The 21,319-nt window shown below is 48.4% G+C and overlaps 1 protein-coding gene across 1 annotated transcript in view; it reads right to left on the bottom strand.

Annotated features, from left to right (window-relative positions):
• Positions 1-1,376: 1,376 nt before the first annotated feature.
• Mapkapk2 (MAPK activated protein kinase 2) overlaps positions 1,377-21,319 on the bottom strand; it is a 44,829-nt gene continuing 24,886 nt past the window's right edge. The window contains exons 2-10 of the mRNA XM_034513252.2: positions 6,446-6,585; positions 6,151-6,215; positions 5,845-5,924; positions 5,302-5,428; positions 4,707-4,782; positions 4,191-4,315; positions 3,772-3,857; positions 3,600-3,680; positions 1,377-3,093 (exon numbers count right to left, since the gene is read on the bottom strand). Coding sequence (XP_034369143.1) covers positions 2,950-3,093; positions 3,600-3,680; positions 3,772-3,857; positions 4,191-4,315; positions 4,707-4,782; positions 5,302-5,428; positions 5,845-5,924; positions 6,151-6,215; positions 6,446-6,585 — 924 coding nt within the window. The 3' untranslated portion in view covers positions 1,377-2,949. The remainder of the gene's footprint in view (positions 3,094-3,599; positions 3,681-3,771; positions 3,858-4,190; positions 4,316-4,706; positions 4,783-5,301; positions 5,429-5,844; positions 5,925-6,150; positions 6,216-6,445; positions 6,586-21,319) is intronic.

A 21,319-nucleotide genomic window follows, 5' to 3' on the forward strand; every position in this document is an offset into this window, starting at 1 on the left:
CTTCCAGCATCCATGAACATCTGTATACATGCAGCCTACACTAACACTGTCACGTGGACATAAGAACAGCAGCAACAAAATAAACCCATGGGGTGGAGTGGGGGAGGGGTGACAGAGGCGTGGCCAGACCTCCAGCCTTTTTTCGGTCATCTTCCTCAGAAGCCAGTATAGACCTTGTAAGCTGGACTGAGAAACGGAAGCAAAACACAGGGTGATTAACACTGGCGCCCTGAGATGAGGAAGCTGTAAACAGTCCTCTGTGGCAGAATGCTGGTTCCCAAAGGAACACACTCTAGTCCTAGACCCGTGTGTATATATGTCACTGTCCACAGTATAAGGAGTTTGCAGACGGGAGCAAGGTTAAGGCTTTAGCAACGGGTTACCCGGGCCAGCCCAATCTCATCGTACTGGTCCTCGGGGAAATCCTTCAGGCCATGTCAGAAAAGTCACAACACAAGAAGAAGGGAAATACAAAATGGCTGGCTTCAAAGACAGAGAAGGGGACCCCAGGCCAAGGAATGCTGGCACAACAGGATGTGGCCCTACAAAGATCCTGTAAGCACACTGAGGCTCTACCAGACTTCTTACTCACCAGCAAGTAAGATCACAGTTACAACAGGGACCTTCTCCAGCCTGTCACTAAGACAGCAGCCTCTGACAACCTCCTTTCTACTAGCCCTGCTTGCCCCCTCACCCTGGACCCATCACTCTGACTCCCTTGGAAGTGCAGACGAAGAGTTCTTTACAAGCAAGAATGCTGGGCTGGGTGACTCTGGGTAGGGAGCATTCTCAGGTTGAGTAGCAGAGACATGATCCCTGATGACTAGGGTGGCAGGCAAGTGCATCTTCCAGAGAGAAGGCTGGTGGAAGACAGAACATTCCAAGGCCCCAGGTCCTGAGGCCTGAGTTCTAGCTAAATCTACAGTGAGACTATAAGCACAGTGCTTCCTACTCTGGGTTGGTAACTAGCCATGCTGCCCTGCCTTTCTCCCCTGACTGAGAACAGAAGTGGTGGAGTCAGCAAATCAGCTCCTGCTCTAGGCTCTGCCAAGGCTATTCAGTTAGCACAGGGTTTCTGAAGAGACTTGGTCACGCAAAGCACTTTTGTTTCTGCCTGGCCTGTACTGCCCCCTTCTGGAACTCTAAGACAACACACCACTCTTTTCCTGGGAACCCAGACTCCACAGTAGATCAGCTCCTTGACACAGGACCTCATCTAAGAGGGGCTACTCCCATGCTGATCCAGCCAGGAGGCCATCTTCTCCCCTCTCAGGCCACAGGGCTTTGCCGCCCTTCACAGAAAACACTCCACAGGATGGAGGAACAGAAGTAAACAGTCAAGGGCCCGAGCCGCAGGAAGAAAAAGAATGAGAAACTTCCAACTATTAAATTTGTTTAGTAAAGACAATTCTGCTCATACAAAACAACAGTTTACAACAGTCTGAGTGTTGAACACACCATCAAAGACATGGGAGGAGCTGCAGACACCTGGGCCCTGCCCCAGGCCCAAGATGCCCAGAAGCCCCTCCTCCACCAACCCCTGAGGGAGACACCCCTCCTCCAGCAGGAGGGGTATGGGGGACCATGGCACAAAGACTCTTCCCCCACCTGCTCCTCCTCAATCCTGGGGAGCCCCCACCCAGGTTGAGTAGTTGGAGGGTAAGGTGGCTAGTGGGTAGGGACAGAGTCAAGACATCTTTGGTGTGAAGACTGCCCCACCCACCAGACCACGTGGTGGAAATCCAGGAAGACCACACGTGGTCCTGCCCTTGCCAAAGGGAGATTGGCAGGTACCCCAGAGCTCAGGAGAGATGCATGAAATACAACTGCCTTTCCAGGCATAGAACCTTCCCAGGCTCACCCATGGGAGTGACCAGCCCATTGAGAAATGGCTAAAAGTTTCAGAGAACTCAACAGGAGTGGGTTAATCGTGGCAAGAAGGACAAGCAGAGGCTACTCAGTGGATCAGTGCCTCAGGGACCTGGGACCAGCAAGGAAAGGGGTCCTGAGGGGACCCAGTCTTCCTGATGGCTGCCAGTGCCCAAATACGCCTCACTGCCTCCCCTGCCCAGCTAACACAGAAGCCACGACTACCTGGCTCTGGATCTAGACAAGCTACCTAGGTATTTAGGCAGGCTCAGTTCAAGCAGGGGTCCCTGTAGCCCTGCCTTCCCTAGACCCTCCAATGTCCAGTCACTGGCCCGGACCCAGGCATACACACACATGCACATGCACACGTACATACGTGTGCTGCTCTGCTGTGCACACTGGTGATATCTAAGGGCTTCAGTGGCACCTACTGCCACTCCATTCCCTTCTCCCTGGAGCCCCCAGATTCTAAAGCCAGTGGGGACCCCATAGAGTGGGAGGCTAGGGGGGAACAGATGGGGCAACCTAAGGACATCCCCTGTAACAACTTCCACAATACCCTTGGGTAAGCCTCAACCTCTGTAGTTGGGAAAGGACCTGGGGAAGAATGAGGAGTGGGGAAAAGGACAAAAAGACAGGTTCCATAAAAACTCTACACCAAATTACAGATAAAATGCAAATGGAGCACGGGCTCAGGAGCCCTCACCCCTCACACATCCTCCGGGGGCTCAGGAGCCCTCACCCCTCACACATCCTCCGGGGGCTCAGGAGCCCTCACCCCTCACACATCCTCCGGGGGCTCAGGAGCACCTCACCCCTCACACATCCTCCGGGGGCTCAGGAGCCCTCACCCCTCACACATCCTCCGGGGGCTCAGGAGCACCTCACCCCTCACACATCCTCCGGCCCCCATCTGGGGGAAGCCAGAGCCAAGGGCAGAATAAAGCCAGAGGCATTTCTGGGCGCCACGCAGCCCCAGAGAACAGGAGGCAGCATTGGGCAACTTGTGTCTCTTTGTCTAAAAAATATATTCATGTAGAGTTATTGCTTGTCCTCCAATGGCGTGGGAGACAGAGCGGCTCAGTGGGCAAGGGCCGCATCCTCCAGAGCACGAGCTTTCTTTCTCCTCTTCAGAAGCAGAGGGTTGGATGCGTCTTCTATCTTCTTTATCTTGATCTGCTCATAGTCAACACGCATCGTGGCCAAGGCACTGGTCATCTCCTCCTGGGAGCAGGGAAGGAGGGCAGAGAGAGACACAGGCAGTGAAGGCAGGAAACAGGTACAGTGAACACATGCCAGTTGTGAGTCCGCACTGCTGACAGCACTGGGACAGCACTGGGACAGCACGGGCTGGCTACTGTGTAGCTATTCTCACAGGAACCCTCTGAGTAGCCCACAAAAGGGGAAAGCATCCTGGGCCAGCCATCCTGTAGGGCCTGCTCCTGTCTGGGGCTTTAGTGCCCTCATCTGAAAATGGAGAAGATAGAACCTGATGCCCTTTCAGGTCCCACTAGAGACTCAGGGATGGGAGGGTTCATAGGAAACAGACAGCAGTCTGGCCAGAACCTTTGCCACAGCCAGTAAAGGCGATGGCTCCTGGTCACCTTTTTGTTACTATGGAGACACTGGGATGAAGAACACAGTCCCAAACTATTCTTGGCCAGGCCAGCCCTCGTGCCGGGGACTTCCTGTAAACCGCCTGCCCAGCTCTCTCTCTCAGTGGCCCTCACCTTGACATCCTCCCATCGTTCCTTATCCTCCTTCAGGACACGGCTGGTGTGCAATGGAGTCTGAGGGACCTTCGTAGATTGCTGAGGAGAGAGAAATGGGATCAAGTGACAGTCTGGACCATGCTGAGTGACAGTCCCTTGCACCCAGGTCTTCCCAGCCTGCAAAGCTCACCATAATCCAGGGGTGATTCATGAATTCTGTGATGGTCATTCTCTGGGTGGGCTCTGTTTTCAGCAGATTCCGGATAAGCATCTTCACTATGGGGTGAGACAGATGACACAGCAGGTCAAGGGATGGGACAGCTCAGGAGCTATACTTTTCCTTGCACTCTCCTGCATGAATCAGGCTCAAAGGAGACTAAATGGAGGCAGGTACCCAAGGAGCAATGGCTCCGAGGAGCAGCATGCTGGACAAGCCCTATACATACACATGGCTCTGACCATCTTCAGGCACTACACAGGCAACACACACCTAGAAGGCACAGGAACATGTCCAAGTCCCCAGTTCCAGCACGCATGTGATCAACACCAACACCTACATGCGCATACACTCGCACACTCTTTTCCCTGTCCCCGAAGGCTAGTTCCTACCTTCTTCTGATACTTCTGACCATTCTGGGTTAGGAAATTCATACTGGCCCATTCGAATACGAGTCTTCATGCCCGGAGAGATGGCAAGGCCATGATTGGAATAGAAGGGGGGATACCCACACAGCCTAAGGAAGAGAAGGGCAAAGCGGGTGTTACTTAGGAACTCTAAATAACAGTTGAGAAACAGACTCTGCTTATAATAGTCACAAAGAACTCAGAAACTGCTGATACAGTTTTTGACATAGCTGATACAGACACAGCAAGACCCAGGAGTCTAATGTGCCAAGGATGTCACCTAAACAGCTAGCCCTTTAGCTAGTTTCTATTACCACTTAGCAACTAGAACCCACCAAGCATCAAGTGAAGCGGGGACACAGGGAATTGCCAGGGAGTCCCCCATCCAAAGGGGAGATGGTAATGTCTCTGCCTCTTCCTCTTGTCCTGCAGAAGTACAAGCTCCCCCAGCTCCCTAACGCACTGCAGCCTAGTAACCATCCCACACTCCAGCCCACTTACAAAATATACATGATGACACCCAAGGACCACATGTCACAGGACTTGTCATACTTCTCTGGGCCCAGTACCTCCGGAGCTGCAAAGCAAAGATCACTGTGGGTTGTCCTGGCTCTTTGAATGTTGAGACCTCCCCTGCCTCAGAATCCTTCATCCCTTCATAAAGGAAGAGCAGCAGCAGTAGGGGTGGGGTAAGAAGAAGGGACTCTGAAGCTACAAGCTTAGGGTGCAAACACTGCTGAGCTGCTGAGAACCTACAAACACATGTTGCCCACTTAACTTCACAAACATGGCCTGGGAGCTTATTCTATGAGTCAGCTGGAACTTTAGGGCAAAATCTGAATCCCAGACTCCCTGGAGAAACCCTGGCTCTTCTCAGGAAGAGTACACAGATACCAGGTACTGCCCTAAGCCCAGCAGAGCAAGTTAATGGCACTCAATCACAGCTTAACTCTGGCAGCCCACTCATGGTCCAGTACATAGACAGGGACACAGAGACCCAACGTGCCTAGGTCTATGGTCTCCTGAGAGGCACAAAGCGAGAAGTTGGGACAAAGCCTGGGTAAAGACTCAGTCCCTGGGCCTCCCCTGAACTCACCCACATAGTATGGTGTATAACACGGAGTAGTCAAAGAGTTGTGACTGGTGGTTTCCTTGGCAAAGCCAAAATCAGTGAGTTTCAGAATGGCAGTGGGCCGTTTGGAAGTATATAAGAGGTTCTCGGGCTGTGGAGAGAGATGGAGGGATGAGACCCCTGCAGAAACGCTGAGGAGCCCAAGTGGAAGCCTGTGCCTTCTGTTCATCTGCTCAGTCTGCTCAACCAGCGTGCATCCATCCAGTCCCTCTGCACTGGGCAGCGTGAAGACACCAGCTCTCCGCTGCAGAGGGCCTGGAAACCAGAGACTGACCCGCGGAGCTGTGGGGACCGCGGCTGACTCAGAAAGCTGGGAGGTGCTGATGAGCTACAGGAAACCCCATAGGGCTGAGTGCAGCCAAACAGGGCTTCACTACTAAGTTTGTGGTCCCCTATCCCAGGCCCCACAAGCCACACAGACTGGGCTACAGACCCATCCTGCCCTGAAAGATAGACAGTCAGGGTGCCGTCCCAGTCTCCTAGAGCATGGGGTATAAGCAGGGTTACCTTGACATCCCGATGAGCAATGTTGACAGAGTGCAGGTACTGGATGGCCTCGCCGATGCTCTTCATGATCTCTGACGCTTCTGCAGACAAGAGAGGAAACCCGGAGCTAGAGATGCGAGAGTGGTACACCAACCTGCAGATGCAGCCCCAGTGCCCCACACCCACCGACTCATCAGACACACAAAGGAGAGACGCTCCTAGCAGTGAGCCTAAGAAGGCAACACCTTCCACCGCTCCTATGAGCGGGTCCTGCAAAGAACCTACAGCTGCCTACTGCTCTTGTTCCCCACAGCAGACCCTCTCTACCTCTTTCTGTGAATGCCTGGTCTCCTCGGTCCTGGATTCGACTAAAGAGCTCTCCACCATCAAGACTGAAAGAAAAAAAAAAAGGTACAGTGAAAGATCTGGCAACCAGCAAGTCATCACGCGTGCATGCGCGCACACACACACACACACACACACACACACACACTCCACAGCCTCCAAGGAAGCCAAACGCTGGTATTTCAAGCTCCAAGACCCACAGTGGGCTGTCTGCAGAGGCAGCGGCACCTCAGTATGGCATGGGGACAGGACGCACAGAGTCCGGCAGGCTGCTCACCACTCCATGACGATCAGCAGGCACTTCCGCCCCGCGTACAGGTTCTCATAGACGTCCACGATGTGCACGATGTGCGGGCACTGTGAGGCCCTCCAGTGCAGCTCCACCTCCCTGCGCGCCTTCGGACAGTCCTGGAGCATCTGCAAGACCAACGCCTCCTGAGTGACATGAGTCTACAGGAAACAGCTAGTGCCCCAGCCACAGACCTGGCAGAAGCCTGTGCCCATGTGCCAGCTTTCCCACCACCATGACAAATGCTCTCTCTCAAGGCCTAAGGCCACCCTCACAGCATCTTCCCCAGTCTCACCCCTCTAGGACCCCAAGATGACGCTAACCACTCAACACTACACCTCAGCTTGACCCTCCAAAGCCTGATCAGCAAGGCTGAGACCACTCTCATCCCATAAACCAAGAGCAGGAAGTCTACAGAAGGGACGGCAGCAGGCAAGTACTAGAGGACGGCGCACCATGGACACAGACCAAAGGAACCACACAAGGACAGCAAAGGGAGAGATTCCAGAATCAGCAGGAACAAAAACTTAAAACCTATAGCAGATTCAGAGAGATGGTTTCTGGAGTCAGCCAGATGCTGGTCGAAACTCTGGTGTTTAACACATCTGCAGCTTGAGCCATATTCATGTCCCTTCTGCCACCTAGACCAGGTGTCCAGGAGCATTAAGTGAAGCTGGACCCTCACCAGTCTTAAAAGGCTAGCTTCTGATCAGTCTAAACCAGCTACTGGTTTTTGCCCTTTTGCCACTCACTACAAGCCTAACATCCAAATAGCCCAGAAGAACTTTGAAGGCAATTTACTGAGAGACAATCACACAAAAGCACAGGATCAACACTGTCTCTCCTGCACAAGGCAGCCAGGAGCATGCTGTCACCACAGGAAAGGGTCTGGCCTAAGACCACAGAGTAGTGCACCAAGGGAAGCGAGTGAGAGACAGCAGCTCCCGGATCCTCAGAACAGCACGCAGCATCCTGTCTCCTACCAGGCACAACTGGGAGCCTAGGCAACAGAGCAAGGTTTCAGGCCCATCTTGGCTCCACAATGAAACCAGGGAACATCTAGGCTATGTGAGACCCTGTTTCCAAAGCAAAACAAACAAAAAAATGTAAATTTTTCCTGATTGCTTAAACTCTTTTAGGAGAATTCCATTGTTAGAACCAAAGGCATCCTAACACACCTCTGCTTTGTATGATGGTATAGCCACTTTTTCTCACGGATATGCTAAGGGTTAACCATAGTAACAGCTATCATTTTTACTAGAGTGCCTGCTCGATGCAGGACACAGATGACAAAATCTGTAAGACACAGACCCGCACAGATCTACCCATACATCACACTCTCCAACAGCTCGGGACATTTTGCAGTCTGAGCTACCAGGGAAACAGGCCAGAGAGTAGACAGGCAGGCAGGCAGGCAGGCAGCAGGAAGGCACACAGGCCTTCAATAAGGTGGGGACTGAGCACTGACTAGAACGAAGCCAATGTGGACAAGCAGGGAGACCGAGGAGGGAGCCGAGGTCTGGGAAGTGATGTCAGACAGCCAAAGACAAGCTCGGGATCTCCAGCAATAACACTAATGTGTTTTTAGGTTATCGTCATGCTGAACCATTTCAGAGAGGTAGCCTACCCAAAGCTAGGCTTCTAGGATGACAGCCATGGCCTGAATCGGGCCTGACAGACAAATCCCAAGTCCCTATCGCCCCAAGTCTAAGAAACTGAAGCTGAAACTTCTCAAAGTGGCTTCAAAGAGGCAACTTCCCAAGCAGAAACCCACAAAGAACCAACTAGATAGCTATCTCCCAAGTGTGCTGAAGTCAGTATGCAGGGTGCAAGCTCCCCACTGTGTCACACTGCCGCCTTGTGGTCAAATGAGAGCATGGCACAAGCTCTGTAGGGAGGTCAGGGAGTTGCAGGGTGTGTATTTTTATTTTCCCATGCTGTGGGAGGAACAGAAAGAGACATTGGCCAACTCCATGTGCATGTAATTCAATTCATCAAATAGTGACTGAACTTCTACTGTAGGCCACACACGGCACTGAACGTCAAAACCAAAACAGACAGACAATCTGAAATGTTCATTCACTTCCCTCTTCCATTCTCCACCACAGCACAGAATCAAAGTAAACAGACTCCCATTGGGGAACTCACACCCTTACACTCTGCCTCCACATCCACGGGCAGGAGACAGATATCAGAGTTGAACAGCCAGGGGAGCTGTTCAGGTCACAATGCCAAACTAGACAAAATCCTAAGGGCAGTGCAGACAAGTGCTCTGAAGAAAGTCAATCCTCAGACTGCACACTTGGTTTGGGATCCAGGAACACAACTGTCTTAGGATCAAACAAGACTAGAGCACCGCTATCCACCGCTGGGGTTCGTCCATGGCACCAGAAAGGCCAAGTTCCACCTCAAAGACAGAAGTGCAGGACACACAGTGTTGGGGCCAGCATACTCCAGCTGAAGTGGGGCCATCCTTCCTGGCAAACAAACTTCCAGTATCACACACCCATAGCCCCAGCACTTGTGGCCAGGCAGGAGGAGTTCTCTGCCAGCCTGGGCAGTATAGTGAGTCCAAGGCCAGCCTGGACTATACAGGGAGAGCCTCTTACAAATGCAACAAAAACCAAGAAGCTCTCTGTAAGGTTCCCTTGTCTTAATCTAAAATCAACAACTTTCATACTGATACTTTCTCTCCACAGGTGAAATAAAACTTGATTTCTCTGATCAAATCCCTCCTCTCTCTTCTTTCACCTCCAAGTAAATGTATTTTCAGCTCTCTCCTACAAGGAGACATTTCAGAGTGTGGCAACTTTGCCTTACTATCTAAATAGGGGGGGGGGTTTACACGTGCTTGCTACAGGCAGGCCTTTCTCCTCCAGGTGAAGTCAACTGAAGCAAGACTAGGAAAATTCTCAATTCTTAGAGAAACCTAAAATTTCCCAGGAAAACAAGTAACTGTGATGAAAATAGGTTTTATCCTCTGGAAACCTGGCTAGGTTGGGGAGACCGGGGATAACCATGAAGACTGCTGATTTTTAAAATCCATACAGAGGTTTTAGTGGAGTTTCCTTTGAGATGGGGTCTCCTGTATATCCCAGTCACGTGTTATCAGACCTTCACTGGCTATAAAAACTAACTGAAGCCACAGAGGGCCTTCATAGCAGGCAGGTGGACGGGCAGCTGACGTCAAAGGGCAGGGCCATGAGGTGCCAAAGACACTTGTAGACAAGTGTGGCTAGTATACAGAAGCCTGGGGACAAAAAGCAAGAATGCACAATCTCAAGTACATGGCTAAGTAAAGACAGACAAGAGAGGCCACCTGAGCCCTCCAGGCAGAGAGGTGACAGGAAACTGCTGGAACACCCAGTAGAGTGACAGCTGGGGCAGCAGGTGAAGCAAAAGCCAGGAGAGTCACACGGGAAAGGTCTCCTTCCCATAGTGCAGGACACTGGGAACAAAGGGCTCAGGACCTTAGCTCTGGGGGAGGGACTTTTCTACTGAAGAAAAAAACTATAGCATTGAGAGGTGTGTCTGGGAGGAACTGAAATCTGTGATGCCCATGCTAAGCCTGGAACCAATGCTGTGCCTTGACTCAGCCGTATATGGTATCTCTGAAATTCTCTTGCAGAAAAGGTCAGAAGATGTGTGTTCTAAACTAAGGTGCACGGTCAAGGAGGCCTAAGAGTATGGCAGGGGTCAGGATCAGGTCATGAAGCCCACAACCCAGGAAGAAGTTTTAGGGTGGTGCCAGTGAGGGAGGTGTAGGAATTGTGCACAGTATTAAAAACGGGCCCTAGACTCTGGATGTAGACCTTTGACCCTTACCTTCCCTCCAGGAATCTTCCATCATGGAGTCTCCTGAAAAGATAGTCTAAGTCAACCCAAAAGCCAGAGAAGAGCTTGGGCCTGTGGCACTCCTCACCAGCAGCAGGCATTAGGACAACACACACTCACACACACACACACACACACACACACACACACACACACACACACTCTACACCTCAGAAGACCTCACACACTCTGTGAACTCCAGGGAGAGCAGGACTCCAAACACCTTGGTGCCTCCCATTTTCTCATGTGCTGAACAGGCCCATGACAGGCCCAAGGGGCTGCTCTAGTAAACACAAGTAACAAGTAAAGAATGCACACTAGTAAGACCAGCTTGGCATATGACAGGCACCACATCAGTGTTCTGCTATTATTACCCTGCTGCTATTCCTGTACACCAGTTCCCCTGAGGTGGGCAGCTGGGATCCCAGGCACGCCTACTTCCCTCAGGGGTTATTCATAGCTCTAGACACCAGGCAATGGGGACCCAGGATATAGTACAGCCTTGAGTTTTTCCTCCACACACCACTTAAAAGGGACAGCTGGAGCGGGGATGTGTCGATTCCAACTTGGTGCCAAGTGTGATGCAAAAGTCCAATTCAGGCACCAAGTGTGCTGCTGTGTTGTTAAACAAGACCTCTGCATTCCCAGGAGGCATCTGGGGGATTGGAGGAAAGCCCTGTGTCGGACACCAACTCACCACTCCCTTAGGGCAGGGCCATCGTCCCTCTTTCTGGACCACAAATGCTTCTTTTGTACCACATGGTTGCCCCATGCTTTGCAGGGTAAAGGGAAAGGAGGACCTGGAAAGGCAGCCACTGAAGCCAAGGCTCAGCAACCTCCTTTGTGAGCATTCAAGTAGCAGGCAATAGCTCAGGGTTGGGGTGGGGGTGGGGTTCAAATTAAATGTCATCTCACCTGGCTCATGCCATCTGGAAGGAAACATCCTATTTTATAAATGAGGTCATCCATTATGGAGTAATCCCCCATAGGAGTCTCCAGCCAGCTGTGGCAGGACTGGACTCTGAAGCCCCCTGTAGTAGCACTTCCTCCCAGACAACTAGACACCCATTTCTGCAGGCTACCTCCTAAGCTCTCAGTCTCCAGCAGAGAACCAGCTCACTCTCCCAGGGGTGCAGGCTTGAAGTCCCCAGTTATCACCCTCCCTAACCCCAGGAAGGAGTAGAGTAAGCTGGATCTGCCCAGCCACTGCCTCACCCACTCCAGCTCCATCCATTCCTGTCTGAGCGACACACACAGCTCTTCCCAGGGACAAGTGAAATGCCACAGCTCCTCAATCTGTCTAGGCCTCTCCTTCCAGCATGAAGCCTGGTGGGATGGAGCTTCCACACAGAGCACAGAGAAGCCACAGAGCTTTGAAACCAAGACAGACTGTCCTAACATCATTTGCTATTTCCAACAGATCCTCAAGAGTCCACACCTGTAGATCCAAGGCCAGAGAGGGACCCAGGGAAGAAACACACAGAATCCCTTCACTCTGAAAAATCTAGACTGCTCAGTGTCAGGGTAAAATGGAGAGCATTAAAAAACACAGCATCAGATCCCAGCCATGGGAATTAATTATACTGTAAAGAGATGCACACACATGTGCACACGCACACACACACACATACACAAACACACACACATACACACAAACACACACATACACATACACACACAAAAACACACATAACACACACACACATACACACAAACACACATACACAAACACACACACATACACACAAACACACATATACACATACACACACAAAAACACACATAACACACACACACACACACACACACACTGCTGTTACAGAAGCAGCCATGGTGATGAGGGAGTCTCAACTCCCAAAACCACTGACAACAGGCTAGAAAGACAGACCACACTTCTCTCTGCTCATCCATCCCTGCTCCAGAGCACAAGAGATGACAGCAGATGTGTGTCCATTTAATTACTCCTTAAGAGAGAAAGAGGCGTGCCCCCACCTACACGAGAGTACAGCCCAATAGGGATGCCCAGTGAGCCTCCCTAGAAACCACCTCAACATAACAGCGCCACACACGCTACACCTCAGAAGGCAGGCAACGATGCACACAGAAGGACTGTAGCAGCCCTGTGTGTTGGTGGTACTGTTTTCCATATATTCTACTAGGGTGTAAAAACCAATTCTCTCCTTGTTACTGAATTTTATAACTATGATGGGGGCTAAGTCTCTACCCAAAGGAACACTGACAATGAGGAATCCCAGTACCAAAAGCCATAAACACCCTCGCCACACTGCCCAGAAGTGACCTCCACTGAGGGTGACGCTCCCTGCTGTGCCCGGCCATGCTCCGGAACCACCAGAAGGGCAGTTGCAAAGGACTGAGGCTCAACAAAAGGTCATGCTGTAAATGACAAATTTTTCAGAGTTGCAAAACAGGATGGATAAATGCTAACTGAACCCTAGCAAAGATCCCCAACCCAACACAAAAATGACTGAAGGTGTTTCAGAGAAACAGAAACAGTGACGGCCAAGTTAAAAAGCCTGCTACAACTCGTACAGAGAGGAGGACTTATGAAAAGGGCCAATAACTGCACCGGCTGGCCAAACTTTCCCATATGAACAAACTCCTAGATTTGCAGAGATTTGGGAAACAAATTCTCACTCAGGACTGAGAGAATTCTCATTGGGTGAAAGCTGGCCATCCCTATCAAGACTGTGTTTAAACCTCAGATCCAACAATGGCCCTACAAGTCCTTTTCTTTCAGCCTTGGGATGGCAGGAAGCCTACTGGCACCCAAATGTCTACAAGTAAGGAGCTGATAAAATGGTGAAGCACAGCTGTGGGCCACGCAACATGGTGCTTTCAGTGAGAGCCCAAGGTGGCCTCTTGGCTGTCACCATGAGAACAGGGTGTTGTCACAGGGAAAGCACACAAGGATCCGGGTGACGCCCTGGCTGCGTCTAATGTCCTCATCTTAAATGAAACTGCAGTCATGTTTCATAAGTAACTTTCAAAGCATAAGCTTCAAGACAAGATGCAAACACACCAAATGTTAATTTAGCTTTATCATAAATGAGAAGTATGAGCAAGATTTTTGGCTTTTGTGTATCTCTTAAAATTCTTTAAAAAAAAAAAAAAAAAAAAAAAAGGAAAGAAAGACAAAAGGTGATACTAAACAGAACAGCCAACTCCCCTGTGTGCTTTTGTTGTCTTGTTTCAAGAGAAGCTGGGGAGATGGCACAATGGGTAAAAGCACCCACTGTCAAGCCTGATGACCTGAGTTCAATCCCCAGACCCATATGGTGGAGAGACAGAACAGACTCCACAACCACAAGTTGTAAATAAGAGAGAGAAAGAGAGTAAGACAGAAGGCAAAGAATATTATGACCTCATGGATGGCAAAGGTCTTCTTGGAGGAATATTTTTAGTTAACAGTGCTGGGCTCAAGAGATGGTTCAGTGTTTAATAGCACTGACTAGCCTTAAGGCTAGAGGACCTGGGTTCAATTCCCAGTACCTACATGATGGCTCGTGGATATGTGTAACTCCAGTCACTTGCCCAAAGCACCTTCTTCTGGCCTCTATAGGCACTGAACACACATTGTGCACAGACATGGACTCAGAGAAATATTCATTCACATAAAATAAAAATAAAATCACAACAAATAAAGTGTTAGTAGCGCTGATCACCAGTCAGCAGGCATGGATTTCCCCTATCCCCTTTCCTACTTTTTATGTTTGTCCGATTCCTTAATGTCTGTATAAATTTCTTTTTAAAGAGGAGCAGTATTGTAGGCTTTTATATGAGCCCCTCACCTGACACTGAGGCAGAGTTATGTGCACTCCACAGGCCAGGTGGAAAAGAGCAGAGCTGAGAGAGCACAGTGAGGCAGGAGGAGCACAGTGAGGCAGGGGAGCATGGAGAGGCAGGAGGGGCCTGCTGCACAAGTACACAGGACAGTAAGAAGGCAATACTACAACTTCCTGGAGAAGGAAGCCAAAATATGACACAAGGTAAAATAAATTAGATCAAACTCTACTGTTCATTAACCCGACCCGCGGGTTCTAGTTATTCATGGGTAGCAAGGGGGAATCTCACCTGAAAGGAACATGGGTGAGAGAAAGGACGAGACCAAGGGAATACAAACTCGTCAAGGTCTCATTTAATGTGAAAGCAACTCTCAACTTATACAGGGAAATGGGGAGGGAGTTACGAGGAAGAAGAGCAGTCCATATTGAAGTCAGCCATCTGGGGAGACATCCTGATGGGACATCCTTGTGGTCCTTCTCATATCGAAGTCAGTCACCCTGGAGGGACGTCCTGTGGTTTTATCTCGTTCCTGTAAGCTGCTGTTCTGATATCAGGAGCAGACAAGCTGCACTTCCTTGTGGAAGCTGCACTTCCTCAAGCTTAGGCAAATCGTGGGAAGAAGATTTCAACTGGTCTCCAGCAGTTCATAGCTTCCCAGCTGTGCAGACATGAGCCCTGATAGTGCGAACTATCTTGGGAGTCCTGGGTCATATGATGCTTTGAATGAAAAATGACCCCCAGAGGCTCAGAGTATTTGAACACTTAGTCCCTAGGGCTGTACTGGACATAAGTTCCCCACCCATCATTGCTTACCTATACCCCTGATGGCACAGGCTGCCTTTCGTCAAGTTATTAGACTTTGTGGAACAGAGAATCAAAATGAGAAGTTATACTGCCTCTTGTATTGTTATTAAATGGGACCAGGTATTCAGACTCAATCATGGACTGGTCTAGAAATCAATCCAATATAGAAAAATAGATGCTGCTTTTAAAAAATGAAATCAAAGTTTGGAAGGAACCTTCAGGATATGCAACCTTGCTAGAGGAAATTTATCACTCAGGGTGGGCTCTCAGGGCACCCAGTTTCCCCCACTTCCTTCTCCTGCTTCCTCTGTGCCACAGAAATGTGATCAGCCAGCTTCCTACCCCTGCAGGCACAGCATGACTTCCTACCATTATGGACTCTAGCCCTCTGGAATCATAAGCCAAAATAAACGCTTAAGTTGCTTTTGATCATGGTATTTATCACAGAGAAACAGTAGTCTGGTCTAGTTAGGAGGTGAACGCCTAGGGGAACACGTTCCTTCTGTTCTGATAGATGATTATGATCTACAAACAAAATGAAGAGTTTTCATTTATACTGAAACTATCCTGTGCCAGTTACATAAGACAAGAGAATATTGCTACATTTAGACCATAGAGGCCCCACAGGATTCAATCTATTGCTGGCTCCACTTACAAAGATGGCAACTGACGCCCAGTGAAGCCACTTGCCCAAAGCCAACCCGGAAGTAAATGATAAACCTAAGAGTCACACTCCAACCTTCAAGTTCTTTAGGACATGTTTGATGGTTTGTTTTTTCCATGAGTTTTAAGGAGTTTGAACATCCAATATTTACTCCTGATGTCCCCCATCCACCCTAGTCATCTATCTCCCACTGTGCTTGTTAATCTGAGAGGAGGGAACCCAAACTGAGAAAATGCCTCCATAAAACTGTGCTGCAGGCAGGCCTGAAGGGCATTTTCTCCCAGCCCATTGTGGATGAAGCTGTCTCTAGGCTGGTAGTACTGGGTTCTGTAGAAAGCAAAACTGAATAAGCCATGGAGAGCAAGCCAATAAGTAGCACCCCTCCATGGCCTCTGCATCAGCTCCTGCCTCCAGGTTCCTGCCCATATGAGTTCCTGTCTTGACTTCCTTTGATGATGAACAGTGATGTGGAAGCATAAGAAATAAACCCTTCCCAACTTTGGTTTTGGTCACGGTGTTTTATCACAGTAATAGAAACCCTAAGACACTGTCCCTGCAGTGTCCCCAGGCCTTTGAAATTCCTCATTTCTCTCTCTCTTTCACACACACACACACACACACAGAGAGAGAGAGAGAGAGAGAGAGAGAGAGAGAGAGAGAGAGAGAGAGCGCTGCTCCATTTCTGAGGCCCAGTGCAAACCTGATGTAGAGAAGTGGCAATGGACACTAATTAACTGATTAGGTGGACAGACTACATCAGCCACAGCTTCCAGTAAGTCACAAGGCACTGTTCCCAGAAATCAAGACAAAGCCTGCTGGAAAGGAGACATGCCAAACTCAAACGCTTTAAGTTGACCTTGGGCTAAAGTTCAAGGGACAGGAAGAAAAATGATGAATTTTTTTAGTATTTGGTAGGTAAGATTTGTAAGAATCAGCAGAACTCTTCTTAATTATAGAAGGAGGTGGTCGAGAGCTCAGGCAATTGCCCTGCCACAGCAACGGTCAGGTTTTGATTCAAATGGTGAAAGGCAGCATAGTCTTCTGGACTCTATTTTAGCTGAATAAAGTTCACAGCACACAAACCTAAGCTGGTCTGATGGAAAGAAGAGGGAGAGGGAGGAGAGAGTAATAGGGGGAAGGGAAAAAGGGGGAAGGGGAGGGGAGAGGAGGGGAGGGAAGGGGAGAGAAGGGGAGGGGAGAGAAGGGGAGGGGAGAGAAGGGGAGGGGAGAGAAGGGGAGGGAAAGGGAGAGAAGGGGAGGGGAGGGGAGGGAAAGGGAGAGAAGGGGAGAGAAGAGGAGAGAAGGGGAGGGAAGGGGAGAGGAAAAGATAAAGTAGCCTCTACAAACTGAGAGTCCACACTCAGGGATTTGTGAGCATGCAAACAGAACACCTCTAATGCTGGGTCAAAAGAGAAAGAAAGAGAACCAGCAGGTGGAAGCTGTCTGTGCAACACAGGGGAGAATGGCTGAGAGGGAGACATCAGCTACCCTTCCCCACATTGTTAATAAAAATGGCCCAGAGGCAGGACAGAGCTCAAGTCCCCAAACACAAGAATACACATGGCAGAGATGTTAACTTCTGTTGTAAGAATGGGGCACTTGGTAATATCTTGTCTCACCTTACTCAGACATCATCCCTCACTCAGCTGAAGACATAAGCAAAAGTGTTGCCACTCTAAGCTGACTGCCCAGGAAGATATGATGCTTAAACAGACACCCTCTAGCAAAAGCAAGAACAAGGACACTAGACATTGAGGCTCTTGCACTCCATGCCCACCCAGCTCCACACCAGAGAGCTGGGCAGGCTTCATGCCAGAGAACCAGGCTTCTTACCCACTGCCAGTGGGCTGTGTATCATAACCCTCAATTTCATTAGGTACCACAGGTTCACAATTAACCAGTCCCTGTTCTTTTGCTTCTCCTATCTTTTGTCTCTCGAGCTTTTGTACTACCATAACTAATTTTTCTTGTTGTAGAGCTATTTTTCTAAGAGGATTGCAATTGAAAGTAGGGAGGGGGTTACCCTGGCAGTCACAACTGCACTGAGTACTGTGCTGACGTTTTTAAGTGACATTTCTATCCCCCCAACTCCTACCCTTATTCTCAAGAGACCTGAAATGGAGGTTCCAGTTTCTTAATGCAGGAAGAATCAGTGAATCAGTCTACATAATTAAGATTGTCTTTGGGGCAGCCGTGATTCACTCAAGAATTGCTGTCTCTCCTGCGCTGTTCTGCTTCTGGGTTTCCTGAGTCTCTCTGGGCGTCCAGCCCAACTTGGAGACTTGATGCTTCCTTTGGAGATGATTCCAGGCTAATGTCCCCTCTGTGGCTTTCTGTCAGGTATCTCCTGTCCTCTGCAGTGTTCTCAGATGTCTTCTGCTTTCTGCAACATTAGTGGTTTTCTTCTTCTCCAATCAAGTTGGATTTTTCTTCCAACCACAATGTAAAATGTATCTTTTATTCTATGAAAAGATAAAAACAAAACCCTGCTCCAACTCGAACTCTACAGGGTTCCTTTTTTGGCTGTCTTTGGCAGAATATCTTTTCTTGGGCAAAACGTTTTTTTGGCAACAGAAAAAGTATTCTTTCAATTGAAATCTTAAAAAATTATTTGAAAACTTGAAACTAAATATACCTTAGTGGATAAATATACCTATATTCTCCTTTCTCTTTACATATTTTTTTCAAGGCTTAAGTGTATTTATTTTAGATCACAAAGGACATTCACTTTGAATCTCAGCCTGCCTTCTGAGAGTGGCTTTTAAATTTAAATCACTGTAATTCTTTTGTGCCTGCCTCTGCCTCCCAAGCAGTGGGGTTAAAGGTGAGCCACCACCACCTGGATATGAATTCCTTAAACATGGTGTGTGGTTTCTCTAGTGTGCAAACATACTAATTAGGAACTGTATCTCAGTTTTGTCCCAGGGTGGTGGGATTCAAGGCACACAACACTGCCTTGTTCACTAGAACTCTGGAATCTAGAAAACAACTTCTAGAGACCTGCCTGTTCCTGCTGGGGTTAAAGGCACAGGCTACCACTGCCCTGCTCAAATATTTTATGTTAACTCCAAATCACCTAACAGAGACTTAGAAAACAAGTTTGAACTGTTTAACCCTTTGAAGTACTTAAAATACCTTAAATCTCTTACCTGCGCTTTAAATTCTAACAACAAAAATATTCTTTTTATTTAAGAAGAAAACTCAAAAGCTGAGGTCCTGTGAAAACAAAGACAAAGCCTCTTCCCCAGTGTAACACATAGCCTGTTCCCATCTGAGGTCCACATGTCTTTACAATACACAGGCCAATTTCATTCCATTTTTCTACTATCCAGTGTCTTTCTGTAGCTCTGTGTCCTGCTTATGGACAACCTGGAAAGTCTGTGACTGTTCTTGATAATGCCTTTTAATATTTTTCTCAGAAACATTCTTTATTTTATGGTTTGTTTCTGAGGTTGGAGGAGTGTTAGTCTGTCTTCCATTGCTGGAACAAATCATGGCCCCATAAACTCATGGCTGTATTATCTACATGTGGCTTTAATTTTCCTGTTTGTCCTTCTGGCCTTATACACTGGACCCATTTTGTACTTTGTTCTACCTCAGATAAAGTTTCAGTCCCCAGAAGCTGAATACTTACCTTCCAAAGAGGCCAATCTGGATGCCAAAATTTTGGTGAAGTTATTGTTGTTACATCTGCTCCTGTGTCTACTAAGCCTTCAATTTCAATGCCATTTATTTGCTTTGGTCTCTGAGCATTTATAGCAGTTTGTTTTCTGGTCTCTCCCGAGTTTTTGTTTTATCTACTGAAGCTGTTCTGATCTTGATTCTATTCATAACAGTGTTGTTCTTAAAAACAGGCATTAAATCTTTTAATTGCTCTATAGATGTATTTCCCCAATGCTGACAGGGAATGATTGAATGGAATTTGATACTGGGGTCTTTGGGAAGCCCCTAGGGCATTTCCCATTGGCAAAGGGTCACCTTGCTTATCCCTTGTTGGTCTGCATTTATTAGTCCAATGCTGGGCTTCACCACACCTTCTGCATATTCAGAAAGGCTGAGGCCTTCTTTCTGGATTATCTCTAGAAAAAACATTATTTCTAGGAATACCTTGTCTATGATCCGTTTTCAAAAGACTTTGCTTTCCACAATTAAAACATCTGCCATTTTGATTTTTCTTTAAACTTTTAAAATTACTTCCCCTATCAGCGTAGCATCATAAATATGAGATTGAGTATCCCCAGTATTTCTAATGACAGGGAAAGTATGGTACTGAAAAATGGGTCCCAAGGCATAAAAACTGCTAGCAAGTCAGGCAGAGGAGGTGTTGGCCCAGAAAAATGCGAGCAGGGCAGCCTCTGCTTATGAACTAGTAGCTGCAGCCAAAGTCAAAAAGGATCAGGGAGGAAGCGGACCCCTACAGAAATGGGGGGATGTCCATCGCTACTCTGGCCATCTGTTCTAGCACGAAGGCTGGATTTCAGACTAGAGCACACTAAACATGGGAAAGGAAGCACACCACAATCAAAGTGCTAGCAGTGTACCGACTAAGAGGGTACAGAGTTTTACTGCTTGTTTAAAGGGAAAGACCAAACAGACAGACTGTTTTACAGGCACCATCCCTGGCAAAGCTCTGGGGTAGATCATCAGCTAGACCTTCCTCATCCAGCCTGAGATCCCTGAGAAACCATGGCCAGTGACTTACATTTCTTTCCTCAAAAAGTTACTCAATTATGCTAACCCCCGCCCCATTGGTGATGCTATTTTGAGGGGTTCTGGACATTTTAAGAGATTAGGACCTGACTGGAGAAAGCAGGTCACTAAAGGTAAGTCCTTGGACCAAGTCTGTCACCAGCTCCCATCTTGCTAGTCTCCATAAACAGCTCTCTTTTACCACGTTCCTCGAAGCACATGGGGCCAAGTGACTGTGGACTGGACTCTCTAAACCCTGAGCCAGTACAAACTGCTCCTCAGATGGTTTTTGCTAAGGTGTTTGGTCATAACAAAGCAAAAGCTAAAATCACAGTATGTGTCTTCTCCCACCATAGACCAAGGCAATGTCTTGTCCATTCTTTGATTACAAGTCTTAAGTCCTCAATACATGGAACCTGAGAGGCATTCCATAAAAATCTGCCTGCTGACTAACTCAGAGAATCCACCCCATGACAAAACAAAGAATGGCATCCTTGGCTTTGTCTAAGCTTTTACCACTGAGTTGACTGATGAAATCATCGACAAGAAAACAAGTTATCAAACCTGCAAAGGCCCAAACAGCAGACAGAGAAGACCAGTGGTGTTCTAGGCAAGAGGTTTTTTGGTTCTTGTTTTAAGACGCAGTAAGAGAAAACATGAGGCAAAAATCGCCTCCCAAAGTCCTTTTAGTTATTTCCAGAGAGTCACTACAACAGCAGAGGAGGAAGGAACCTTGTCACAGGAGTCAGCTCCAGGCAACAGGGAGCTAAGGCTCTGCCTGCCTGGGGCAGCCCCAGTCGGTCTGCCACCATCTGGGCAGTGGTCCAAAGGAGCTTCCTATCACCAAGTCTCCAGTTCCCTTAGACACAGAATGGGACAATGATGTATCTACCTCAGGGAGGTGTTAGTAAAACTGTGCTTCGATCTGTGCCTCCTCCAATAAACTTACTTGTTGGTTTTTGTTACTAAACTACTTCTAAGAAAAATAAAGAATGTAGAGAATTGTGACTAAAGGTATAGTTCTGAAGTTAATTCAAATACCAACTTCAACCTTGCCTGCCCTTAGC

This window comes from Arvicanthis niloticus, chromosome 10, assembly GCF_011762505.2.
Source record: "Arvicanthis niloticus isolate mArvNil1 chromosome 10, mArvNil1.pat.X, whole genome shotgun sequence".
NCBI classification, from domain to species: domain Eukaryota; kingdom Metazoa; phylum Chordata; class Mammalia; order Rodentia; family Muridae; genus Arvicanthis; species Arvicanthis niloticus.